General features: G+C 40.4%; 2 protein-coding genes across 8 annotated transcripts; one reads left to right on the top strand and one right to left on the bottom strand.

Annotated features, from left to right (window-relative positions):
• Positions 1 to 710: 710 nt before the first annotated feature.
• Positions 711 to 8,799, top strand: abcd4 (ATP-binding cassette, sub-family D (ALD), member 4). Of its 6 annotated transcripts, none has more exons than XM_046372570.1 (20): positions 711 to 787; positions 984 to 1,088; positions 1,514 to 1,632; positions 1,861 to 1,988; positions 2,924 to 3,063; positions 3,195 to 3,311; positions 3,444 to 3,569; positions 3,902 to 3,952; positions 4,194 to 4,288; positions 4,387 to 4,508; positions 5,081 to 5,172; positions 5,281 to 5,370; positions 5,552 to 5,757; positions 6,249 to 6,340; positions 6,527 to 6,563; positions 6,978 to 7,027; positions 7,111 to 7,163; positions 7,321 to 7,397; positions 7,617 to 7,732; positions 8,091 to 8,799. In XM_046372570.1, exons 2-20 carry the CDS (start codon positions 1,048 to 1,050, stop codon positions 8,172 to 8,174), a joined length of 1,836 nt encoding a protein of 611 aa, XP_046228526.1. In that variant the 5' UTR covers positions 711 to 787; positions 984 to 1,047; the 3' UTR covers positions 8,175 to 8,799. The 6 variants fall into 6 exon arrangements, 5 of the variants coding, with proteins under 5 accessions (XP_046228526.1, XP_046228528.1, XP_046228527.1 ...); XM_046372572.1 differs by having other exon boundaries at positions 717 to 770; XM_046372571.1 differs by having other exon boundaries at positions 722 to 803.
• Positions 8,606 to 19,111, bottom strand: LOC124050246 (acetyl-coenzyme A synthetase 2-like, mitochondrial). Of its 2 annotated transcripts, none has more exons than XM_046372568.1 (14): positions 18,667 to 19,111; positions 18,313 to 18,409; positions 18,025 to 18,224; positions 17,156 to 17,331; positions 16,477 to 16,629; positions 16,099 to 16,246; positions 15,448 to 15,585; positions 14,064 to 14,156; positions 10,716 to 10,852; positions 10,123 to 10,249; positions 9,861 to 9,988; positions 9,355 to 9,418; positions 9,145 to 9,266; positions 8,606 to 9,065 (listed from the first exon to the last, which is right to left on the bottom strand). In XM_046372568.1, exons 1-14 carry the CDS (start codon positions 18,977 to 18,979, stop codon positions 8,886 to 8,888), a joined length of 2,076 nt encoding a protein of 691 aa, XP_046228524.1. In that variant the 5' UTR covers positions 18,980 to 19,111; the 3' UTR covers positions 8,606 to 8,885. The 2 variants fall into 2 exon arrangements, with proteins under 2 accessions (XP_046228524.1, XP_046228525.1); XM_046372569.1 differs by having other exon boundaries at positions 10,740 to 10,852; positions 18,667 to 19,109.
• Between the last annotated feature and the right edge of the window lie 231 nt (positions 19,112 to 19,342).

A 19,342-nucleotide genomic window follows, 5' to 3' on the forward strand; every position in this document is an offset into this window, starting at 1 on the left:
GATGAGGTTTTAGGTCTTCATCTGATTATAATCCACGTACTTATTCAACCTAATCACAGATCTTCTCGTGTTGTCCTCTTAATGAACCTAAAGAATTCACAGAGGGCAGCACTCCCACATATCAGTCTTTTAAAATTATGCATTTATCGCCTAATGAAACAATGTCAGTATTTCAAGCAGGGGTGTAGCACAAAATTCTGGTTGTCTACGGCCTCTCCCCAAATCCATATCCATTCTAGCCATCTTTTTAACCTCAGCCCAGCGCCCCTGATTTCAAGCACTGATACTGGCAGAAATGCAGCTAAGCACAACTGATAAAAAATTATTTTTCCATAACAGAACCATTTTCTTTCTTTGTTTTTTTTTGGCATAGTTGTTTCATAATGAGGTATTATTCAAGTTATATTTTTAAGCTTTTTAAATATGTCCAAGCTCTCCAAACTGGGCTTCTCTCAGGTTACTCTAACCATCCATAGCCTCCTTTTATATTGGCTCATTCGCTTTCAACACTGTGGTTTCCCAGGTGTACCTCCTATTACCTTAGAAATAGCTGAAAGAAAAGCTGAACATCTTAACACGAAAAATTAATCTTCGATAACAAGGAATTTTACGTTTTGGTTCATTAGCAATTGCTATTTTTATTCCAACGGATACTCTGCTACGGTATGAAAAGTCATTGGCCCTTTTATTTTGAAAAATCGGAGTATATTAAACCGGACGTCCGGACTCTTACTTTTACCTACTATAACATTCATTTGCAGTGTGGTAAGGTAGGAAGCTAATGCGGGTGAGACGATGGTAAAGTAAGGTAACATTTAAAGTTGATGAGGTTATTAAGATTGACGGTCTTTGAGTAGCATTGTGGTCAGTTCGTCAGTCCCTTCGCTAACCGTTGTAGGTGTTAAATGCTTATTATTGGCTACTTGGGACATTGTTTGGTCTGAAGTTAGTTTGACCTTTTGGCTAATATTCCCTTATATTAGGTCCTGAGAAAACGTATGTGAAGCCTTATCTGGGACAAGCATTCGTCCCCTGTCGTTTGTGCAGATGCCTCGTTTGGAAACGTCAAATAGCAGAGGCACAAAAAGGTAAGACTGAAGCTACACCTTGCAGGAAAGGTATTGTGACGTATAAGCTTGTGGGGAAGTATTACATTGATAGCATGTTTTTCTGTTATCTCTCTACTCGTTTAACCTATTTTCCAAGACATAACTTTGTAAATATTGTTCACTGTCATTGCCGTATATAAGCACACGGTAAAACTTTTCTTAAGTGATTGTACTGACGCCAATTAAAATATAATACAAAACTGTAAAGGTAATTTTCAGTCAGTTTCAGTGTTAGTATTGCAATATGAGCAGAAATGGATTGAGAAATGGAAAAAAAAAACTATGCAAGAATTTCGTCACAGGAGAAACACACCTTTCATGCATGTGGACAAGGGATGGAAATAAAGAACATTCAAGTGTTGTAATTTTCTGTTGCATTTGTCTCTTTCTGTGCATGACTTAAGACCAAAATTAGACTGGAAGTTTGTTCAGAGGTTCTGCAGCATCCAGAAAGTCCTGTTCCCATCATGCACCAGTCAAAGTGCTCTTATGTTTGGGACGCTGCTTGCTGTCACCCTGACAGGTAACGTATGACTGTCTCACGACACCTCATCACGAGACGCATTCACTGCTTGTTGTATAGTGCTTTTTGTGACATTGTAAATCCACTTCAGATAACACTAGACTGTATACTATGTGGTTTTTCTGCTGACCGTTAGCTGACAGTGACCTAATTTCCATTTGTTGTTTTACAAGTCTCCAAGCTATATCCCTGCTATGTGCTAACACATCTTTTTTTTTCTGCCATCAGAGCAGCTGATCATTTACCAAGTGGGTGTCCTCCCCAGCCACTTCTACAATGTGCTGGCAGACAAAGATTACTCTGCCTTCAAGAGTCTGGTGGGCACAGCTATGGTGCTCATCTTGCTCAACTCCACAGTAAGTTGAAAGAGCTGTGGGAGACGACAGAATCTTAGGTGTCAAGTTGTAGCCAAAGAATTCTAAATGTACCAAAACATTTCCATCATTAGACCATTTTAGCAGTTTTAACTCTTTGTGCATGTGCAAAGTCAGCTGTTAGTCTCTCTTATCATTTTCCTTTGAATCCATGTCTGTTTTCAATTGATTTCCAGGTGTTTTGTATTGATAAAAGTCAATCGAATGCAACTGGACTTAGTTATTTGTCTTTGACAAATACAGATAACTAAGTCCAGTTGCATTCGATTGAATTTCCTTGAGATAACCATGACCTGGATGAATGAGAATATTCACAGGCTTATTGATAAAAGTATCAGTACTTTAACTTGTAGATTAGTTCTTATAGATTATGCACTCTGGACAGTTTTCTGCATAACCTTTATGTCAAACTGTCATCAAGATCTAAATTAAATAATGTTTTAATAAAAGTTTTTTTCTTTGTGTGAGACAAATTTTAATGCATCATGACAGATTTTTCACTCAAAACTCCACAATTAATAGCTCTACATATGTTTAATGATCAGAAGTTTTGTTCGTTATCATGCCTGTTTGTGTGTGTGTGCTGTCTGTTGTGAGGAGTAACTATGAACAGAGTTTTATTTATCAATTGGATATTAGACCATAATCAGGAAATTGACTTACAAAAGTAACAGTGTCAACACCATTAAGGTAAATTATTAATTTTATGTAATTAAAATTACTGTTATAATTGAGGTGGATGCACTGGTGTCTGTATTGTACGTTGATTATATTCCAATGTGTATTGAAGCAAAATCAATAATCTGTTTTATTGTTGCTGTTTTACTCCTATTTTCATTCACATGGTTACCATTTATAGTCCCTTTTCCCTCTCTACCTCGCTCTCCTTCTCTCCCTGTGCTCTTCTCTCCTCCCAGCTGAAAAGTTTTGACCAGTACATTTGCAATCAGATGTATGTCAGCTGGAGGAAGACGCTAACTGAGAGCCTCCATACATCCTACTTCCAGGGCCGAGTCTATTACACTCTCAATGTACTCCGAGAGGATGTGGACAATCCGTACGTTTTTATGTTGTGCTTTTTAACAGCTTAGACGCAAATGTAATTTAAACTCATCACCATTCATGAGTGTGTAAATATAAATGTCATTGTGAAGTGTGTTTTTGTGTTTCATTTTGTCTGACCTGCAGAGACCAGCGGATCAGTCAGGATGCGGAGAGGTTGTGTAAACAGATGAGCACCATGGCCAGTCGTTTGATTGTCTCACCGTTTACATTGACTTACTATACCTACCACTGCCTTTACAGGTGGGTTTGTGAAGTACTGTGGTAACATACTATGTTTAACACTTACTATTGAGCTATTACCTCTTGTTGACTTTGTCACGATGCTTTAAAGCCTTATGTAAAGCACTATGAATTGTCTTGTATTTTTTGCAGCACCGGTTGGATCGGTCTTGTGACTATATTTGGCTATTTTGTAATTGGGACCATTGCTAATAAAATTCTCATGGGGCCGATTGTGTCGACTCTGTTTGAGCAAGAAAAACTGGAGGGTGACTTCAGGTAACTTCATCACGTTAGTCCCGGTGTATCAAACCACAAACAAGCAAGCAAGTCTTCAGTCCTTTGAATATTTATTGTCAAGGAAGTCAGTACTTTGTGAAGAGGAAGTTTCTGTAGCCTTTGGCCCTGTGCCTTTTGCCTGTTAGGAAATAACACAGGATATGCGTCAGCTATAGAAGAGGAATTATAATGTAATCTAACTGTTACATGTTAAAACACTGTGATTTTGTGTTGATTGGGAGCAGCTGAATGAAATTCTTGTTTAATGTTTAATTCTGTTGCTTGAAAGTGAAAAGTCCCCCCCCCCTCCGCATATGTTTTTGTATCTCCAGATTCAAGCACATGCAGATCCGCGTCAATGCAGAGTCTGCAGCTTTTTACAGGTGAGGCTCAAACACATAATTGATACACCAGGGTCAACCTTTTTTCTTTTATTTTACACCGTCTTGCACACACAGGTAACCAGCCAACAGTTGTACAATTTACACACTTGGTATACTTTCCTATAATTAAAAAAAACTTAAAGCACCTGGCACTGTCTGAGTTGTTCCTGCAAATCGCACTGATCAAAGCGTTAAAGTAGGTTGTTAAAAAAAAAAAAAAGCTGCTGTTTATGTTTTTTAGAGCTGGTAAAGTGGAGCACATGAGGACCAACCGAAGACTGCAGGCTCTGCTGCAAACTCAAAAGAGTCTAATAAACAAAGAGCTGTGGCTCTACAGTAAGCACGTCCTGTACACTTCCACTCACTGGCCCATGTGTTTTGTTGTTTGCTTTGACTAAACCTGTTGGGTTAACCTTCGACCTCTCCTCTCCCAGTTGGGGTAAACACCTTTGACTACCTTGGAGGCTTCCTCAGCTACATTATAATTGCCATCCCCATCTTCACTGGTGTCTACAATGGTCTCACACCTGGTGAGCTCAGTGCGGTCATCAGTAAGGTAGGCATTTTTTTCTCCCCTCTTTCCCTTGTTCTAAGAACTTGTGTGACTTTCTTTCACATACAAAAATAAGACCCCTCAATAATTTATCTGTACATGTAAAAATGGTCCAAAAATTACATAAACAGGTCATATGAATGATATTGTGAAAAAAAGGTGCATCCATTTAAGCAACAAGTTTACAGTAAGTACCTGTGTTACCCGTTTATCACAGAGTTTATTTGAAAGATAGCAGAGAGTATGGAAGATGTATGGCAGATTAGATTCCTGTGTGTCTATGTTGCTGAATTAACCACTAGGTGGCAGCAGAAGCTTTCTCTCAGGATGAAAGCATCCACCTGCATTCATGCTGAGTCCAAATGCCTGTTGATAAACTCAGATCTCACTTCTACCGGTAGAAAGATGTATTAGTGTAGTGTTAAATTCATCTTGTTTGAGTTTCATGCTGCTCATCCAGTGTTCCTTGTTGTTAGTGCCTTTTGTTCTGTGTTCAGACACTGTGTTCCTTCTAATAATCCTGTATCCTCTTTATATTCTCTGCTCCGGTTCTCTCTCTCCTCGTTCATATTCAGAACGCCTTTGTCTGCATCTACTTGATAAATGGCTTCACGCAGCTAATAGACCTGTCAACCACTCTGTCAGATGTGGCTGGATACACCCACAGGTATCACACTGCATACTTAAATCTGCTTCCTAGAGGACGGATGATGACAGAAGCATTTGTGTGTCCCGTCCAGCTTTACATCAGTGTGTGTGTGTGTTTTGCTGTCAGGATTGGGGAGCTGAGGGAGGTGATGGATGACATCCTACGCAAGCAGTGTGACTATGACCCGGCGTCAGGGGAAAGCTATGACTTTGACAGGTTTGTCTGCTGCAAAGAGTACGAGAGATCTTAAAAAAACAGACTGCATGTTAAGATACTCAAACATGGCAACAATTAAATTACATATTACAAAAAGGATAAATAAACAGAAAAGATTATAATTGCTTATAATTAAGATTTTTAGCCTCTACGTGCACTTTGTTTTTTATTCTCCCTGCAGTGACTTCAACGTCCATGCGGGCCCTGTGGACACTGCCTTTATCCTGGACCATCTATCATACAAATCTCCTTACTCTGATCAGCTGCTGGTGGAGGATCTGAGTTTGAAAATCAGTCAGGGAACACATCTACTGGTGGTGGGGAACACGGGCACCGGCAAGACGTCACTACTGAGGGTCCTCAACCGACTCTGGGAGGCACACAGCGGTGAGAGAGCAGCGAGGCTGAGGCTGAGAATGAAGTTCGGTTCAGTTATTGACAGGACCCCTGACCAGTTTAGATTGTAATAAAGCCCCTTCACTGAAATAATTATATGCACAAACAGTAAAAGAACAAGTAAGTTCTGCATGTCTGAAAATATATATCTATAGATGTATTGGCAAGAAACCTGGGAAATTTTACTAAAAGCAGTTCTTTTGAGTACTGATGTGTATTTTTTAGGGAGGGGTGAGAATGAGAGGATACAAGGCTTCTATTGCAAGTTTTGTATTTACAGATCCTGGATCTGTGTTGATGTCAAGATAGGACAAAAGGGATCTATAGATAATTCCAGGATGGATGGTAGCTCTTCAGTTTGTTTTGTGATTCATGTTTTTTTAGATGCACTTTATACAAAATTTCCATGAAAAATTGCAAAGATATTTGACTTGTCAGATATGCACACAATATTAGCTTTACGTCTCCGTCTGTCTCCTCAGGTTTCGTCCAGATGACCACATGTTTCGGGCCCAGAGGAACCCTTTTCCTGCCACAGAAACCTTACCTGACTGATGGCACACTGCGTGAACAGGTCACAGTCTTTTCTTTTATGGTTGTTTTAATTCAAAAATTGCTTCCCTGTGGAGGGCGTAACCTGCCAAATAATAAATACATCTGCATAGATGCTATACTTGTTCATGCAAGATCACCAAAGTGCTGAACTCTATCAAAATTAATAGACTGAATGAGGATTAACTGGAACTCTCTTCTCTGACAGGTGATCTACCCACTGAAGGATATTTACCCTGAATCAGGTGTCTCATTTCACATTCATGTAAACACTGTTAGTTAAACAAATACCTTCAAACACACAAATGAACAGAAAAATAAAAGCACAGAAAATATTAAATGTGTTGTATGTCATATGAGCTACCAGGACAGTTACATACAGCGTTTTAATTTATTGACAGAAATGCTTTTTTCACACGTTTCCTGTCAGCAATATGTATATGAGGGCACAGCAGCTTACTTAATAATAGAGTAATACCACTGATACAGCAGGTCAGTGTTGTGAGAGGATGAATCCGTATAGGTTACAACAGCAATGTTTATATCAGTGTGAACTTTGTTTTCTCACTAAATTTGTGCAGCTGCTGTCTGCTGCATTAAGTGAAATAACTCGTAAGCTGAGTTAGTAATGTTCATAATGTGAGTACCCTGTTTTTCAGGGTCAGTGGATGATGCCCGAATTATGCAGTTCCTGGAACTGGCTGGAGTAGTGAGTGACTTAATTCTTTTAAAACTAAAATTGTTTATGTCATGAGATCATTCTGAATGTGAAAACTTCTGTCCGTGCTCCAGGCCAGTCTCTTGAAGCGAACAGGTGGGCTGGATGAAAGGGTGGACTGGAACTGGTAAGATAAATAAAAACAGGGTGGGGAAAAAAGGAATAAAAATAAATAACTAAATATCAACACAAAGCATTAAATGTGTGTGTTGTGTTACTGTTCCACAGTCACAGTAACACAGTAGACAAAGTGATGCATAATCTGAACTAGGTTTCCTCTGCAGGTATGATGTCCTGTCTCCAGGCGAAATGCAGCGTCTGTGCTTTGCTCGACTTTTCTACCTGCAGCCTAAATATGCAGGTGTGTTGTTCTGGATTTATGTAATGTATTCACGATCACCTCTGAGGAATCAACACTGCCAGTGATTCAGACACGAGAGTTTCAGGGGGGCTGGTCGCGCCCACTGTCTTTGATTTAACGCCCTAATTCAGCATTTAAGATGTAAAACATTTGCGAGTTTTCATCTGTGTTAGAGGTGACCCAAACTGCAGCTTTTTGTATTATTTTTATTGTTTGCAGTGTTGGATGAGGCAACCAGTGCTTTAACGGAGGAAGCCGAAGCACAGCTGTACCGCACCTGTAAACAGCTCGGCATGACTTTGATCAGTCTGGGACATCGTAGAAGCCTGGAGAAGGTAGACTGAACACACATGGATCAGCCTTCTGTGAACTCAAAACAAGACTTGGCTTTTTTGCAGGCTATTTTACTCCAAAAGATTCAGATAATAAAATAAAGAAATCTCCTAACTACAAAAAGCTCAACTTACTGGTAGAGGAAATGACAGGAAGCAGTTCTGTCTGCCTACCAAACTCTCTTATCTGCAATGAAAATTATCACTCAGATCCTATATTACTCTGTTATTTGTCAGTTCATGGTTATTTAATTTCAATGTGTCAATTTTCTTACATGTTAGCATCTGCCTCTTCCTGTCTTTTTCTCTTATCTGTCTAAATCTATGAAGGTTATTAACTCTGTCTTGTTGTTTCTCACAGTATCACGATATCCAGCTGAAACTGTGTGGAGAAGGCCGGTGGGAGTTAACAAAGTTAAAAGGAGGCAGAGAAGAAACTACGTGACTGCAGAATTGAGTCTTTGAAATCCTGGACACGCGGGACAAGACGACAACAGAAAAAAACTCCAGAGTTCATCAGCTACTAACACTCAAGTGCTCTTCAACAAGGTGCTTTAAAAGCCACTTCCTCCAGCCGGAGGTAACCCCACTGTACACATCCAGGTTGTATGTATTTATGTATGGACTCGGGTCTGCAGGCATTTTAAAAGGATAACATTTTTCACCAGCCCCATTGGTTAAATACCAGGGTAATGGGTGGGAGTACATCATTTTCACAAAGAAGATGGTAGTTTGGAGGACACATGTTTGTCAAGAGTGGGAATTCAGCCAAAATGTCCTGGACTCAAAGACTTTTCCATGTGAATGTTTTTGATGGCTGTCACCAGTCATGACACATCAGGAAAGAAAAAAAAAAAAAAAAACACTCCGTAAGTCTTTTGTGTTTTTATATGAGGTTGCATTTTTATTGTGTTTACAATCATTACATTTGGAATTGGTTCCAGCTGTGTCACAAAAACTCATGGATCGGAGCACAGCTGTGGATTGAATCCAGTGTTATAGTTATTTACCCGATTTCATAAAAATTGAATCAATTTTTTTTGTTTCAATAAAAACAATTTTTGACCCAAGCCTGGCTAAGTGAAACGGAAAGTAGCATGCAAGCATCTTTTCACATTCCGCTTTTAGACGGGAATGTCCTTTATAAATCACGTCATCACGGTTGTTGTTGTTGTTCACCACAGAGGGCGTGGTGACCTTGGATGATCTCTTGAACTGCTGCGGGATCATCCAGCGTGCTGACGTCTCCCAAACCGTCCAAGTCTTGTTCCACCACTTTCCTCAGAACTCGCCGCATTATCTTACCTGAGCGGGTCTTGGGCAGACGCTGGACGAACTGAGAGGAAAAAAAAGACCAGAAAGTGACTTACAAATTGGTCTCAAATGTGTGTTTTCAGTCAGTGAGACAGCATTACCTGGATGTGGTCTGGACAGGCGTACTTGGCGATTTTCATAGACACCATGTTGTTTAGCTGCCGTGTCAGGTCTGCCTCTGGAACGCCCACAGCCTTTTTTAGCACCACGAAGGCATACACACCTGAGAGAGGCAGAGAGACAAAACTGTCTTTACTGTGGTGGACAACCATGTCTGTGAACCTCATAACGTGAAAAGATTTCTTGCTCACCTTCTCCTTTGATGTTATGGGAGTATCCGATGACAGCAGACTCGGCCACTGCGGAGCTCTGATTCTGTTACAGAAATCAGAGTAAAGATCATCTCTAAACCATAAATGCCTCTTTGGTTAAACCTTTGGGGAAAACGCCTTTAAATGAAACTGAAACTACTTTGACCCTTTTAAGAGATGTAAAGTGTTACTTTTGAATCCAATTTTATTCAGGATTTTATTGCCATATTTTTCCAAATTTCTTTCAGATCAAATTGGACATGAGTTATTTTGTTTTGCAGCCATGCTTAAAATACTATTAAGTATGATATTGTAGCCAGTCATCACTTTCAAGTATCCATTTATGGTCCTGACACCAGTAAACCGACTGTAAATTTGAACTGCCAGGGATTAATGCTTTCATGGAAAGTTAATAAGCTGAAGTTAGCATCACACGTGTGTTTGCGAATGTAACAAGCAATGCTCAAAGACATTAAAATTATTAGCCTGTCACTGATTGACCTTACCACCACATCCTCGATCTCTGCTGTCCCAATCCTGTGACCGCTCACATTGATGACATCATCAAGGCGACCGGTGATCTGGTAATACCCCTCTTTAGAGCGATAGGCACCATCACCAGTAAAGAAGTAACCTGTTGGTGTCAAGATAAAGGCATTTGAAGCGTTACAAAAGCAAGAAAGTGACGATTAAATATCCATACGTTTTTGTCCTTGAGTTTTTGGAGTTGAGAAACACTATAAAATATTGTTCTTGAACACATCGTACCAGGATAAGGCTGACAGTAGGTCTCAATGAACCTCTGGTGGTTGTTATGAATGGTTCGGGCCATGCCAGGCCAAGGCTGAGATATGCACAGAGCTCCAGATGTGTGGTTGGAAGTTAGCACCTTTCCCTGAAGCAAGGAACAAGGACAACAAAATTATATAAATCAGTATTAATCAGTACATGTTATTTTCAGCGTTGTATGGTCAGCGAAACAATTAGGCAATACTGATACAAAACCTTTATAATATCCCTCTCAAAACTAAAGAAAACGATTAGAGTGCCACATTAAACGCTGAGAATATCTACGCTCTCAAAATGATTCCTGTGTGTGAGCGTGCGGGGGGGTGTAGATCAGCTCGGACACACCACTCCAACTGTCTGTGCAATCTGTGCAACTGCAATAGCTACAAAGTAGTATGACAGATTTTTAATATGGGTTTTGGCACGCACACAGTGGGCCTGACTGGTGGGAGCAGGGTGGGTATCAAAAGTGACACAGCCGGTGACTGTTTTATAATCCTAAGCTGTTCCTCCCCAAGGGCTGTTCCCAGCCATCATTCCCAACATTTGCAGATATAGTGTGTTACACACACATCGCACAGGGATGAGCCCCACACCTCAGTGTCCATGAGGACGGGTTTAATGCCAAAGAAAGGTCTCATCGCCATTCCTGGGACAATCTCTGCATCAGGTTCTGATGGCCTTGGGCTGATGCAGATGCCACCTGTCTCTGAGAACACAGAGAAAAACAAGACAAATTATGGAGATGAACTTATTCTAGATTTTCTTACTCCTACAAAAAGGCAGAACCCAACAACGTATGTGTCAGTTTATTTTTTTCACTTTAATTGACTTCCCTGTCCCAGTGGCACCAGCCCTGAGTCCAGTGGTTCCATCTTTAAAAACAGGTCATGGGTGTATTATTTGTTTCGTTTTAAATGGCTAGAAAAAAAAGCAACTTTCTAAAACCTCTGGGCTAACCTATTGGCTATTTTGCGTGGATTTTTTTTTCTTTCTGAGAACAGAAAGAATTATCTGACTCAGCTATCTGACTAAGCTTTTATATAAGGCTGCTTCTGAACAGAAATTGGAAAGTGAAAGGGACAGAGGAGTAGGTAGGAGAATATAAATGACAGCTAACAGGCTATAAATGTGGAATAAGCCCCTCTCATTGCTACAGATGTACATTGTGGAATTATAGCCATACTAAGTAAATTAAATGCAATTAGGTTTGCCTGGACCTCAGGGACTCTGGTAATCCTCCCAGTAGTGTTGGTGGCACCAGAGCCGGAGACAGCTGAGGGGACCCGACGTAAAGTAGGACACAACAGATGATCCCACAATAGCAGTGACAACTGGCATCCCGTTTGGACTGTAAACCGTAACCGTGAGACTTCTGGATTGAAATGCCCACCCCCCACCCTCCCCCAAAAAAACATCAACAATTTTGAAAGGCTGTCTTCAACATTTTAAAAATTGTAAATAGGTCAACATTTGGGCAAGAAAGCATAAAAACACAATATTTCCTGAAATGGCAACTTGTTGCATAGCAAATATGTAGATGTAGAAAACCTATCGATATTTTGTCTTTTAGATACTACAATGCTTTTCCACCTCCTGTCCTCCTGCATCCTCTCGCCTCTCTAGTCTTTTATGCCAACAGCAGATCAAAATCTAATTTTCTCTCTAAACAGGCTACTTGCTCCCAGATCAACCAAATGGCACTTTATGAATAATGCCACTTAGTACTAATTGGAAACACTGGTCCAGGAAAATAACATAATGATATAATCCTTTTTAGCGTATTTAGGTCATATCTGTGTCTGTTAATTCTCAAGCTAACGATGATGATGATGTTTAATTATCATCAATTAATTATAGATTTGTGCCATTTGTATGGTAATTAACACAGCTTTTGCTACATTTGGTCATTACTCAATCTAATTTGAGGGGACTGAGGATGAAACACATAGTGTCAGTCGGGTCCCATGTCCATCAGAAAAATTGAATTTATTAGCAAAATCAGCTGATTTTGAACATGGTGTCATTATGTCTCATCATAAGCTGCTTTAGTCAAGGAATAGTGGCTATTTTGTAGTGACATCAGCGGTTATCTACGGGTGAAGGACGGGTTTGTTGTGTCACATCCAGTGCAATTTCTGTAATTATACGATCACTTTGCCACAATTTACACAGTCAGTGAAGTATACAGCATATAGTTTCCATTTCCATTATCTTGTATTGGACTGGTTGAAGACGTCAAAACAAATTATATTCTGTTATAAATAATTTTCTTCTTCTGAGAGCAAATTGACATTTTTTTTGTGGGTTACAAAGGAGGTCAGGGCTCAAACTGCAGTTTAAAGACTAATCATCACACACATGCATTTTGTGCAACGTGGCTTTCCTGACAGCTTTGTAGCATCCGCACTCTGCAAACAGAAACTGGCTTCTGTGAGTGTTTTGACAAATAAAAAGGGAACAGAGATGAAGTAATCGCTGCCTGCATTTCTCTATACGTGTTGGTGATAATGTTGATTGTTATTATTAATAGTTGTTTTTTGTTTTAGTTTTTTTTAAGTGGTTAAGATTTGGTTCATTCCTCTGGTTTCCTGTGCTGCTCCTGAAATCAAATGTTCTGCTCTGAGAGCAAAACATCTGGATGATTTGGGAGTCCAAAGGGGATAAAAACTTTCCCTCACTGTATACGATGTGCACGTACACAACCACGCCACTGTAACACTGTGTACGTATATGCACACACAACCACAATGTTATGTAACACTGTTAGTGTAGAAGTACAAAGCAGACTCTGCTTTCCCCTTTAAGACTGACTGATGGGCCGTTTCAGTGCTTGCAGACGTGGCCATTCGCAGAAGAGTTCATAAACTTTACTGCCCCTTATGGAGGGATTGTGAGCCAATACGTGCTGAAATGCTATTAATAAGACTCACAACATGAGAAAGTTCAAAGAAAGAAAGGAAGCCTCCTTTCTATGTTAATGATAGAAAGTAATTCCGAAAACAATCCTTGGCTTGTTTTGTAAGACTATCATGCATATTCTCAGCTTCTCAGGAAAGTATTTGGTTGGTAAAAACAGAAAATAGCTGGGATGACTTAATATAAGAATTATAATTAAGTAATTATGTGGATTTATTAATTAATTGACTAGTTGTTTCAGCACAACTGTGAAAAAAATGTTGAACCAAAATTGTGTTTTAAATAACAGCAAGTCTGAAACTTTCACTGCTGTTTTAAACAGCTTGAATTTTTTTGTCTTTACAGGTGGCAGCAATGCCAGACAAAAAGACACAGTAGACCTACATTTTTTAAATACGAAAACATGAAATTTCACTCACTAGTGACTCTAGTGATGGCAATATTGGTCTTTTGGTGATTCTGTCCACTAGTTTAGTCCAGTCTAAAATATCTCAGCAGCTATGGGATGGAAATAAGATTTAGAAATACTTATGGTCCCCAGAGGAAGAACTAACTCTGGTGATGCCCTGACTTTTCACCAGGGCCACCAGCTGATTGTTTTTTTTTTTGTTTTTAAGTGAAATCTCTCAGAATTGATGGACTGTCCCCTCAGGATGGATTTTAATCACCAACCTTTCATCTATAGAACCTTAATCATGTCTAGTGTCTGGTGTTTATGACTAAATACCTACAAAATTTAAGATATTACCATCTGCCTCAGCTTTACTTTCTGTTTAGCAATAATTAAATGTTAGCATTCTAACACACTAAACTAAGATGATAAATATAGTACATTATACCTGCATACCATCAACATGTTAGCATGCTGACATCAGCATTTAGCTTAAAGCACCATTGTGCTTGCAGCCTCATAGAGCTGCTAGCATGGCTCTAGACTCCTAGTCTTGTTTCATTTTGTTTACAGTAGCCAATAAATTTCACATTTCAGTACGCTCAGTTACCAGTCTGCCACCAGGTGTCCACCACTGGGCAACGTCCGTCCCCAACCACTCTGTGGTACCACTCCCACGCCTCAGTGTTGATGGGCTCACCCACTGCACATAGACAAGGAAAGCTTAAATCATTATAAGCAGTTGTATATTGTTATTGTGAATTGGTTTTAGTCAGTCAGATATTTAATATGTTTTACAAAACAAATTGTGAATTTATGATGTTATCAAACCTGTAGTCAGCAGAGGGAAAAAGTGTTTCTGTGAAAAAATGAAGAGCAATTTATATTTTTCTCTCTACAAGCTTTGTGTTTTAACCCGTAAGCTTCATGTTTCAGGGGAACAGGTGTGTGTGTGTGTGTGTGTGTGATCTCCTGGCACCCTGGACATTTCTCTGGACACTGCGGATCACTGAGACATGTTGACCAATCACGCTTGACTTTCACTATGTAAGTATGGTGTAAGTGTGTAACACGTGTGTGTGCTTAGAGGAAAGGAATTCATACAGTAACTGCGAAGCACACGACACAAACACAACCGTTTACCATCTGGGTGTGACATGTGAGATGTGCCAGCTGGTCTGCATGACGGGTTGACTTGAATAAATTAAGTCATTAAAGTGAAAAGATAATTAATTTTTTTCTAATCAAACATCAAAGTCTTACATCAGTCAAACAACATCATCAGCTCTTTCCGTGATTTAAGTTGCCCCCTAATTAAAATCATTGGAACATGCAGCACATCCTACAGTATTATTGTAACATCAATACCCATCTTAAACCAATTAATTATTTTGAAGTGTATAAATGTAAAGGAGACAGACTTGTCCACTTCAGCTCTAAAAGCTGCTTGCCTGCACTACTTGTAGTACTTGACAGGTTGAAACTAAGCTGGGAAGTAGTTCTATAAACTATATGTTGTTATTTGTGATAGATGTTTACAATGGACAGAAATTATTTTAAAATTCAAATTAATTTATACATCCAGTTAAACACAGATAATCAAACTTCCCACTTAAAACTTAAGTATGTCGCACTTTACATATTAATTTTCAGAAATGGAATATAATATTCACAATTATGTTTTCATTAGTGAATAATGACCTGAAACTAAGAATTCACTTTTGTTACTTTCAAATGAGCATTTTATGTCTACAGGGAGAACAAGTCCTCTTACCCAGAGTCTAAAATGTTGCACCATGTTTCTATAGCAACCCCGCAATTTTAGCCACAACCACAGGGGGATGATAATGAGTGCTAAAAGACACTAAATTCTATGCACTTTAATTTGATTGCTTGTATTACTTTTTGCAATAAGAGGAAACAACAGCAAGTGAGAATCGGGCGGGTGATGAGCTCTTTCCTGCACATATTTCTAAGTATCGTGTTTGCCGTACCAGAGCCAAGTGTTTTGAGGGTGGAGCGGTCGTATTTGTGCACCCACTGGTCTCCATACTTGAGCAGCAGACGGATGGCTGTGGGAGCCCCATAAAACTGGTTTATCTTAAGTCTCTGTACCATCTCCCAGTACCTTCCTGTGGACAAAATATGTCTTAAGTTAGCATGGTCCAAATAGATTATACTGAACTTCTAAAATCAGAAACTGGAGATTAGATTGAAGCTGTGGCCTGAGAACTGAAGACTAACATCAGACAGATTTTAACAGCTCCCAGTGTTATTAAAACAGTTTCTCATTGACAGTAACAAGGTGTGTGTGTGTGTGGTGACACATGCGATGACTGCATCCTGAATGACTGTAAACAGAAGTCCTAAATATAGTGCGGAAGGGTTCAGCTGTGAACAGTTATTCATGGAGAGAGACGCAAGCATGCGGAGCTGTTGGCTGAGAACAGGCTTTACGCAGCACATAAAGTGTCATATTAACATGACAAGAAAAATTTCGTTATATAGATGATAGAGAGCTAATAAAAACACCTTTCTGTGAATACATGACAAATTGGGGGGGGGGCTTACCATCGAGCTCAAGGTGGTTTTTTTGTAATTTAAAGGGAGTTTTCTTTTTATTTTGAATTTGCTGACTGTCTTACCTGGGTCGGGGTACACGGGGGTGCTCTCAAACAGGACAGTGGTTCCCCCGTTGGCCAGGGGCCCGTAGACACTGTAACTGTGTCCTGTTATCCAGCCGATATCTGCCACACAGCCGAACACGTCTCCGTCATGGTAGCTGAAGACATACTGGTGAGGAGAGTGAAAATTGATGGGACAGCAGAATGAAATGAAATGTGATATTCTTCTTCTAAATAACAAATGTAAGCCTTAAGTGTAGTCACTACAGAGCTCACTGTATTACAGGAATGCAGCTCCTCTGTAACCTGCCATGATCAGGCTGAGATCAGCTCTACAGATGGTCGGACACAGATAACAGATCGTGGGTAACGATACCACAGGTCACGTCTGATGTTTACCCGGTGTGTGAGTGCGGCATACAGCAGGTATCCAGCCTGAGTGTGAACGAGTCCTTTGGGCTTCCCTGTGCTGCCTGATGTGTACAGCAGAAACAAGACATCCTCACTGTCCATGGCAGCTGGCTCACACACCACGTCCTCCTTCAGCATCTCCTGCACAACGCGGCCGAGCGCGGAAAAGAGACACAACAGAACAAACTTTCTCAAGCTTTCTCTTGTCGAGACGTCATCTCGTCTTGCGTGACGGCGTGCGACACATGCAGGGTAACTTTTTTTATAATGCAGAGCTAACGATTCAAAAGGCAGATAAGGATTAGTATTAGTGCTGAAGCAATGCTGTTCTGGAGCTTCACAGGATCTTCCTCAGCAGATGATGTTGTGGATGTTCAAAATTAGGGTTTTTCTTTTGCTGAGGAAAATTGTGTGATATGATAAAAACCTAAAAATGTGAAATGAGCTTTCAGTCTCAGAGATTAGTTGATTGATCAGTTGATTGATTAGTCAGTCAATGCAAAATTTGCAGACAAATTCTGGTTAACTGATTAATTCGTCCTCTCTGCACTTTTGCTCAATAAACATGTTAAATACCTTTGTTTAACCGGGGAAAAGTGGCACAGTGCAGCTGCAGTCCTCTGCTGTTAGCGTTAATTAAGCTCTGATTTTCTTTCTGCTCTCTCACCTCCTCCATGGCGATGTCTCTGGCTGTCAGAGCGACCGGATTGTCTGTTCTCATAGCAACAAACACCTGCTGTACTGTCGGGCAGCTGCTAACAGCTGTATCCACTGTCTTCTTCAGCTCGATGACCTTACCCCCTCTGACGCCCTGGTTCACCGTGATGACCGTGCTGGACTGGGCTGAAACCGTGATGTTCATGAAGTCAGAGGTGGGTTTTGTTTATGTTTTTTTGTTTTTCAGAATTGCAGTGTGGCTCATTTAACAAACTAAATTTTATAAGACAGATAAACTGAACCTAACTTATACAGAAACAAGGGCGAGGAGCCAATCATAATGTTTGATCCAGGAAATCACTTCACTCCAACAATCAGAAATTCTTGCAGAATCCCATCAGACCAAATAATCTTAAAAATTAACAGTGGTTTGTTGCAAAACTAGCCAATAGCCTGAAAGTATTTATTTATTTAATTTCTAACCTTCTCAGTGACCTTTAACAAGATTTACACAATCACTCATGTCTCTTCTCTGAATTAAAACTGCTTCTGTCAATATTTCTGTATTAGCAATGGATAAACTGACTATGTGTCATACAAAGGGGTCACTTGTGATGATACACCCACAGATAATTTTCACCCACATTGCATTTACTCTTAGTTTTAAAGAGCTTTTGTGTGTCCTTCAGCTCATCATTTCCATTTTAAAGCAAATTTTTGGTTGATTTACAGATTTTAATTCATCTTGAAGCAATGTTATTAATACTTTGACCACATGATGGCAAAGCAGAGATTTGACCCACTGTTAATAAAAATATTTATCGGTGTACCTTTAAAGTGTATCATCTTTGTCAGACAACACCGCCAGGTAAGTCTCACCGTCTCTAATTCGTTCTGCGAGGGCCTCTGCGCTGAACCCTGCAAACACCACGTTGTGCGCTGCACCGATACGTGCACAGGCCAACATGGACGCCACAGCCAGAGGGCACGGAGGCATGTAGATGGTGACACAGTCCCCCCTCTTCACGCCATGCCGCTTAAACAGGTTAGCCAGGCGACATGTCATCTCCAGTAACTGCCTGTAGAGAGAAATCAGTGAGATCAGTGAGCCATGTTGCACTGTGAGGCAAAAGAAGAACACACACAAATCATATCCATCCTGCTGACCTGTAGGTCACCTTGACCTCTGACCCCGGTTCATCTCTCTCCCAGATCAGGGCCACCCTCTCAGGACAGGTGTGCACATGGCGGTCCAGGCAATTCACTGCGTGCAACCGTAAACAAAAAATTTACTGAGGCAAACTGTCACTTCAGCAGCTATATTTAACTTTACATGGTGCGTTCAAGGTACTCTTTGGATAAATGTACTGGACAGATATACCAAAAGCAGCGTGGAAAACTGCGTCTGTGAAGAGGAAATAAAGTCACTCTCTACTGCCTCCGAGGTATTTTAACGACCGAACATAATTCCATAAACCAAATTACTGCTCTTATTCTAACGAAACGTGAAGGTAGTCTTACCGGACACATTCAGTTTTCCTCCCTCAAACCACTTGATCCTGCCTCGGCTCAGGTCACAGTCCTGCACGGTGCGGAAAGGACTCATCCAGCTCAGCCTCTGACGCGCCGCAGCGGCCCAGAAGCTCTCACTGTTGGACACGGAAAACTCCTGCAGTGTGGAGCGATCCGACACCGCTTCAAACCCCGCAGCCTCCGGCATGAAGGCCGCCACATTGCACCTCCTTCGAACCGAAACATTGAAACAAGACCTGATAACACGACGACTGAAGGAATTTACGATGCACTTCGAAGCGCACCCGCACGGCTGCCACATCGTAACGCTAAGTGAAAGTAGTCCGTGTGAGAGGAAGGTGCGTTTGCATAGCGTTTCCGCTGACAACTGAGCGTTTAAGCAATTTTGGAAGTCACACTGCTCAATTTAAGTGACAGAAAATTCGGAAACTCCGAAAGGAGGAAGGACTAGAGAAGTGATGCGTTAAAGGGCGGTACAAAGCCATGGGCCGACACTTTTCTTGTGCGACCGCTGGATTTCATCCAGATACAACAGAAAACATATGTTTCATACTTTTGGTGTTTAAAAATGCTCTTCAGACATTATAACGTTAACGTTAGACGTTATAATTTTGATCACATTCTTAAAATTACCCTACAACCTCTCCTAAGAGCCAAAACCTTG

The sequence above is a fragment of the Scatophagus argus genome, chromosome 19 (genome assembly GCF_020382885.2).
Source record: "Scatophagus argus isolate fScaArg1 chromosome 19, fScaArg1.pri, whole genome shotgun sequence".
NCBI lineage: Eukaryota > Metazoa > Chordata > Actinopteri > Scatophagidae > Scatophagus > Scatophagus argus.

Excerpts from the sequence above, each read along its gene's own strand:
- abcd4 (XM_046372570.1), top strand. The coding sequence starts at position 1,048 with ATGCCTCGTTTGGAAACGTCAAATAGCAGAGGCACAAAAAG. Across the intron at positions 1,633-1,860 it reads GCTTGCTGTCACCCTGACAG|AGCAGCTGATCATTTACCAA; the intron begins GTAACGTATGAC and ends TTCTGCCATCAG. Across the intron at positions 5,173-5,280 it reads GTGGCTGGATACACCCACAG|GATTGGGGAGCTGAGGGAGG; the intron begins GTATCACACTGC and ends TTTTGCTGTCAG.
- LOC124050246 (XM_046372568.1), bottom strand. The coding sequence starts at position 18,979 with ATGTGGCAGCCGTGCGGGTGCGCTTCGAAGTGCATCGTAAATTCCTTC. Across the intron at positions 18,225-18,312 it reads GAGGTCAAGGTGACCTACAG|GCAGTTACTGGAGATGACAT; the intron begins GTCAGCAGGATG and ends TTCTCTCTACAG. Across the intron at positions 17,332-18,024 it reads CGCAGAACGAATTAGAGACG|CCCAGTCCAGCACGGTCATC; the intron begins GTGAGACTTACC and ends TCACGGTTTCAG.